This window comes from Leptosomus discolor, chromosome 1 (genome assembly GCF_034619465.1).
Source record: "Leptosomus discolor isolate bLepDis1 chromosome 1, bLepDis1.hap2, whole genome shotgun sequence".
Taxonomy (NCBI): Eukaryota; Metazoa; Chordata; class Aves; order Leptosomiformes; family Leptosomidae; genus Leptosomus; species Leptosomus discolor.
In genome coordinates, this window is record NC_141391.1 from 46420745 (window position 1) to 46427869 (window position 7125).

Here is a 7125-nt window from a genome sequence, read left to right on the forward strand (position 1 = left end):
AGATGATGCTATCCAGTCTGGGAGGATTGTTATTTTTGATCTGGTATCCCTTGGAGAAAGCAAAACCAAACCTGGTATCTGAGGTCTGTTGCTGTACAGGAGGTTTTGCTACGGTTCACCCTGATAAGGCTGCAGTGAAGAGTGTTTTGCCTTTATTCTGTAGTGGTTAAGTGCCACCTCTCTTTTGCCTCACCTGCTTTTTCACATGAGACTAGGATGGGACACAAAGGATAATTTGCTGCTTAAACATTTTAAATCAGTATGTGAAGAATATTGCTCAGGGTGATCAGACAAGCATATTTGTGCTAGAAAACTTTAAAAATGCTAGGATAATTTTTTTTTTAAATGTAGCTCTTCTGCTCCAGTTGTACTGCCATATACATTTGTATGTGTACCTTTGTTACAGAGGGGAGTCTTTGGACAATCTGGATTCTTCAAGAACGAGCTCATGGAGGCACCACTCATGGCTGAGCCAATCAGCCTCCTCTTCATCTCTATCCTCTAATCAAGATTTCAGTCGCCCGGTGTCCACTTCAAACCGAGCCTACATGTGCACTCCTTCCTCCAGCAAAGCACCTCCTGCGGCCCCTTCTGCAAGAGCCTCCTCAGTGTCCCAGGCAGCCCCCCAGGCGCAGTCTTCTCTCTCTGCTTCCCAGCCAGGGTCCCAGACACGCAGCAGGTGAGTGGGTGCCCTTCTGCTTTGAAGGTATAGATGTCAGACTGTATTAAAGAGCGGACTCTGTGTATATGGTGGTTTACAGGAGTGTTCTTGCCCATAACATTGATTAATAAGTCTGAAAAGTACCTGAAAGTTTCTGCCTGGATGCAACAGTGGAAATATGGGCTGGTATTACCTCCCTGCTCCAGTCATTCAGAGAATTCCCCAAGTTTGTCATCACTGCTTGACATAGTTTAAAAAAACAAAGGAGCTGGAATAATAAATCTCCAGTCTCCAAGCTGTATGTTGGTTACCAAAATGATTAGTAAAAGCCTACTCCAGATGGCATTTCTGACATTTATTTTCTTGGGTTTGTTTTAACAAAAGATTCCTGAACCCCCTTTTTTTTTGGTCTCTCCTCCCCCCCTTCTGGCATGTGGTCAATATCATCTCAAGGAGCACTCAGGAATGCTCATAACCCGTGACCTTGGAGAATTACAGAGTAGGATGTTGGTTTTAATCTAGAAAGAGAAAGCAAGAATTGCAACATATTTTGAAACAAAAATGGAATTTGGTTGTGGTAGGGTGGATAACTGCTGGTTTATATACTTGAAACATTTTTAAAATACCTTGGGATAACACTATAGAGAATCATCCCCGCAGAATTACATATATTATGTGTAACAACGGTATGAACACTGCTTCACTAGCTCTTACACTCACACACTTTGTGATAAATTGACCCTTTTGTTTTGTTTTGTTTTTAAAGCTAGGCTCCTACATTCTTTATAATGTAAGAAAATTACCTCGTAAGCATGTTTGCTTATGTTGTTCTCACTTCCATTTGCTAACATGTTGGTAGACCTGTGGAAACTGACCTCCATGTAGCTTGTGTTCAAAGAGTTAACATAGTATTATATGTCCAGGACTAGCCTTCTGTTATCTAACAAGGTGCAGATGGTCGGACTTGGACGGGGTGCTTGTTAAAACTTAGCCTTCAGGATAATTCCCCATAAATAAGAAATAAGACAAGAGCATAAAACCTGTGTTCTTACTCTCCAAACTTAACAATATACTTTTTATGTTTGTGTGTAGAAAGTATTTTATACAATGAAATAATTCCCAGGAATGTTACAGAATGTCTTCATTTGTTCCTATGTAACTTTGATCTAAATTATAACACTTCCCTACCCTTCAGATCTACTGTAAATAATATCAATTTTCAGTTTATTTTCCCCAAGTAGCCTAATAGTCCACTTTTTACCAGTGTGTTTTTATTTTTAATCTCAAAAAAAAATCTTTGATAACTTTTCTCTGCCTTTTAAACCTTTTCAAGCTGGTTTTAAGGATTTTTCATTCTATATTTAGGTCAGTCAGTGGGAAGAAAATCTGTTCATACTGTAATAACGTTCTGGGCAAAGGAGCAGCCATGATCATTGAGTCTCTTGGTCTTTGTTATCATTTACATTGCTTTAAGGTGAGAGCTGGGAGTCACATCATGAAGGATCAGGAACTAATCAGGAGCACGCATGGCTACTCAGTGTTATGCTCACAGGGGCTCTACTAATCACCTGCTTTGCCTTCTACTCTTGACAGCGTGGTGCATGCATATTTCCATGAGGCAGTCCTATCTGCAGGCATTTAGCACTTAACTGTAGAATTATTTCTTAAATGACAGATCTAACAAGTAGGGCATTGACAAGTAAGGTGGGCATGTTGACTGTGAGGTCAAACTTCTTTCTTCCTTCAAATAGGCAGCAAAAAATTGAAGGTGCTGAGCCACCTCTGAGAGAAAACAGCTATATAAAAAAAAAAAAATAAATCTCAGCCTAGACCCTGGCAATTGAAAATTTAAGGTGACCCATCACTTCTAAGCTAATCTTATCAGTGTTCACGTGGTATTTTCCAGACAAAGGCATGTTGGCAGCGTTCAACCTGGCAGGATAAAACTCCACGCCAAACCAGAAGCTGTGTTTAGTGCTACTCATTTATGTGAGTAGCAAGCTTGTGCTTAGCACTGAGGCATAGTTACATGACTTCCAGTCAGCTTGGGGCATATATAGAGCTGAAAGAATAAATGCTTGCCTGAAAAAGATGTAAAAGAATTCCTAGTTCCCCTGCCCTAGGACCAGATGAGGAATTAGACTTTGGAGGTGCTATGGGACCCTACTTCTTCCATGGCTTCAAGGAAGACTTCTGTGTCTAGTTCAGAACACTTGTCTTCTGTGCCCAGCTCAAATATATCACCTGGAGTATTACAAGGGATTAACTCAAAGCTCTTCCTGGTCCTGCCTGCCTGACCAGAAGGGACAGGAGTAATTCATGGGGACTGGTCATCTTTCCCTTTCTGCAGAACATGTGTTCTGTGCGAGGGAGTCCACCTGTAGCTCCTAACCTACATAAGAAAATACCAAACTTGTGGTTTTCAAATTTCTGAAGATTAATGAGCTGTTGAACAGCCATACAAAACATTAATTACTCATTTAAGCAGACAGACTTATCTGTCCTTCTGTCGTCAGCCAAGTACTTTGCTTCGTAAATTCAGTAAGGAGAGTGTTGTGTTTTGGGTTACATTCCTTCTACAGGTGGGTCATAGTCAAAGCCACCATAGTGAAATAGTTCAGTTTTAGCATACAAGCTGTCAAGCCCCTTATTCATGTGTTTATTCACGAAAAAATGAAATTGGCCCCTCCTCTCCAAATAAGAACTTGTATTTGAGTATTTGCTGCTTTGAGTGCCAAAGGGCTAAGGATACCCACAGTGTATAGTGCCTCATGGAAATCTGCAAGTAGCACACCCAGGTGTTCTGTGCCAAAATTGCTGTTGCCATCTAGAGAACTTTTTTTTTTCATGTCAAGCCAGTTTTATTTTTCAGAGAAACTAAAGTTCAAATTAGATTTAATGAACTAATCTCTAAAAGCCATCTGCTTTATATTTGCTTAGTCGGTGTATCTCTGCTATTCGTTGTCCAGTTGTCGCCTTAAAATACTTCTCAGGGTTGGTTGCATTTTGATCTACTAATCGTTATACATTTGCTTCTGGTCCTTGTGGGTTTATGGTTCAAGCTTTGTTGAGCTTAATCCAAGCTGCCTTTGATCAGCATTTTTGTTTCCTTAATATTTTGTGAGGAGTAGTTAATTAGTCATCTATCATACAGTGTGTTGCCTGCGGATGCGACCTTGGGGGATCCCGCTCTGGAGCTGAAGTTAGGATCCGAAACAACAAACTCTTCTGCAACGACTGCTATATCAGATTTAAAAGTAAGGCAATCCAGCTGCAGTGTGCATGACCGTAGTTGTTCTCTGTGCTGTACAACCTCAAGTGTTTACACAGCTGAGCCACTTGATAGCTTTTATGTTTAGCTTTAAGTTGGTATATTAGTGAATGGGTTCAGCAAGGTGTGATTGCCAGTTTCTGTCGTTTGAAGGGTAGTCATTCCTAACTTTTAACTTGCTGGCAGCTGATTTTACCACCTTGTTATTAAGCAGCTTCAAGCAGACAGCATGGTAGAGTCATCCTGCTTTCTTCATAGATCTGAGAAAGTGGTGTCAAGGAGTTATCGGTTGCTGAACAGACTTGTCTTGATAACAGATGTCTTTTTGAAAAATTGTCTACATTTTTTTAAAAAGTAGTCTGAATATGTATTTAATTCAATCTTAATGCATACCTGGAAAGCTACTAGTTTATCCTGTGCAGGTGGCACAAATGCTGGTTTCTTTTTGCAATGCTATTATTATTTGAATTATAGGTCTGTGATTGGTTATTTATTTAGGTACAAGTTCAGGAGGAATTGATTTACTTACAGATCTTAATTAAAAGGTGCAGTATATTTTATTCCTTTATTTTGGTTTGCAGAATTTTGATTTACTGGAGCATGATGTTAAGGCTTTGAATAATGGTGTTGAGTTGGGTTTTTTCTGCTGTCATAGGTGATGGTAGACAACATCCTAATTTTGACAAGTCTCAGGAGATTTAAATGGCTCTGTTTTTATGTAGCAAATACGTAATCCTCTAGACTGATAAAATTCAGCTAAGGGAGAGCATTTCTGAATTACTTCCTGGAAAACATGTCTGTGTTTCTTCATGAGCCCAGCACATTTTTCTCATGGTGGACCAGAAGGCAGTGAAGGGAACAGGATACCAATGCTACAACACTTGAGAAGGACTTGGGGTTCTGCTGGCTGAGAAGCCTAGCTCAGAAAAAGAGAAGCTCTGCATCTGATGCTGTTTTCAGGCTCTTTTTGACTTCCAGGAAGAGGAAAAGCTGCCTGCACCACAGAAATGATTGTGTGGTGCGCAAGCTAAAATCAGAAAACCCCACACCTCTCCTTGACACTAACAGTGCATTCACAAAGGCTGATGTGCAAGGATGCCACTGTGGTCAGTGGAAGGAGAAAAAGAATCACACCGTTCCATGTGGAGGTGATCTAGAGGACTGGGTCATATCTCTCCAAGTTAATTCGTAGAATTTCTCGTGGTTGATGATGAGACTAAAGTGACCACGTTCCTATTTGAAGCACCCAGATGTGTGGGAGCCTGTTCATGTTATTTTATCTTTATCCTTTCTTTTTGGGGAAAAATTAGTGGATTAGTTGGATATGTTTGGTACTGGGGGGAAAAAAAAATAGCTGTTTTTATTGTTCCCTGACAAGACAGTAGTCAGGAATTTGGAGATGAAAGTAGCCAAAAATTTTATCATGGGTAAATTTCTATTTAGTCTCTCTTTGACATTACAGCCCATAAAGTTACAGCAGTGCCTTTCAGAAGCAGAGTTGATCTGTGAGGAACCATTTCTATTCCCTTCCCTTCAGACTGCATCTGCTTGGGCCAGTGGGCACCTCAAAACATAATTGTATAAGATACGAGTAAATTGGGAATTGTAAGAACTTGTAGATACAGAATAAAGTATTTAAATTAGTGATTAGTAATTGAAATTAGCTGATTGAAAAATGAAAAAAAAAACCAGCTATGAGATTACTGCAATGAAAATATACTGACAGCACAGCACTGGTCTGTGATGCATCTTATTTTGTTTACAGTTAGCATTTTGACATCAGCCTAGCTAATTATTTGTTAGTTTGGAACGTGAACATACTGGCTAAAAGTTTTTATAAACTGTACGATTACTAATATTCACTGTAATTCTATGGTGTGATATTTTTGCACATTTTTAAGTTAATTTTGTGCTTTAAACTTGGAACATTGTGGTGAAACACCAGTGTCTTGGCAGATGCCCAGAAATACATGCAGAGATAGGATTAAAAAGTTCTTTTTAATATTGTTACAGGTTTTTTAGCAATTTTTAATATGAGTATTGAAGGCTAAATTTAGAAAAACTGTCACCCTGTGTCTATGCTAATACTAAAAATAATTCTTAAAAACTTGATAAGGTGCATGTTCTGTGGAATATTACTTGGCCTGAAATACTTGCAGTGCTATATAATTGGATCAAACTCAAATTCATGTTGTTCATTAAATTTGGATTGCTAGATTCAGAATGTATACCTTAGTTTGTGTTACCATTTTCAGTAGGTATTGGAAATACCATTATCTGACTGTTTTTAACTTGGAAATTGTAATTTTTGTTGCTAAGATTCTTCAGTAGCTAGACTTCAATTACAATTTCTTCTGTCTCTCTCTAACAGCTGGACAACCAACCTCCATGTGAAGCAAATGAAGATATGAAACCACTGTTGCAGATAAAAGAAGAGGGTGATTGCTGCTGATGTAGATCTATAAATATATATATTGTGTGTATGTGTGTTTTTTCTAAGAGTAACTTTTGCTTGTCTAGTCCTCATAGCTATGCATTGTATTCTTCATATAACTATTTTTATTTATAAGAAGGTAACTGCGGTAAGGAAATATCTGGGGAAAAATGCTTTCACTTTTTCAGCTTCGAATACTGAGAGCACAAAGGAGAATAAGTATATTTTCAGTAATAACTTCAAAATATTTTTGAGGCTTATAATCAACTAGTTGACTTTCCAGTGGTATATGAAGAGGGTATTTTGTTTCTAAGCTCTTGAAATGAGCATTAGAGAAATAGTTAATATAAATATATATTTGCAATTGCTGTCTTTATTTTTGACATATACTGAAAGTGAATTCACTAGGTTAATATGAAGCTGCATTTAAATGCACACAAACGTGTTTGCTTTCCATATGCTGGTTTCTAAAATTATGTGCTTTTTTGAAACTTAAATATAAAGAATAATCTGTTTGCTCAGTGGTGTTGGCATAATATTCTGTGGAATCCATTTAAGGGGAAGAGTTCTCTTTTTCCCATTTGGAAAATGTAACTATCACTTTTTCCTCCACAAACAGAGTGGAGAATGGTTGTTGAATTACAGTATATTTGTAAATAAAATTTCTGATGTTGCATTTATTAGAAGTTGTTTTTCTTTCTATCCAGCTAAATGTGTCTAAAGTGATTTGCTAAAATATAAAATTGTTTGAATGTCATC

At 38.1% G+C, this 7125-nt stretch overlaps 1 protein-coding gene across 3 annotated transcripts in view; it reads left to right on the forward strand.

Moving 5' to 3' along the window:
- The window catches only part of LMO7 (LIM domain 7), a 134603-nt gene extending 128277 nt beyond the window's left edge, over positions 1 to 6326 (forward strand). For 2 of the 3 annotated variants that reach the window (XM_086482004.1, XM_086482006.1), the window contains 4 exons: positions 407 to 679; positions 2027 to 2135; positions 3816 to 3918; positions 4431 to 4474. In XM_086482004.1, coding sequence (XP_086338130.1) covers positions 407 to 679; positions 2027 to 2135; positions 3816 to 3918; positions 4431 to 4474 — 529 coding nt within the window. Of the gene's footprint in view, positions 1 to 406; positions 680 to 2026; positions 2136 to 3815; positions 3919 to 4430; positions 4475 to 6303 lie in introns of those variants that run through there. The other variant, XM_086482005.1, reaches the window with a different exon arrangement.
- Positions 6327 to 7125: the final 799 nt, after the last annotated feature.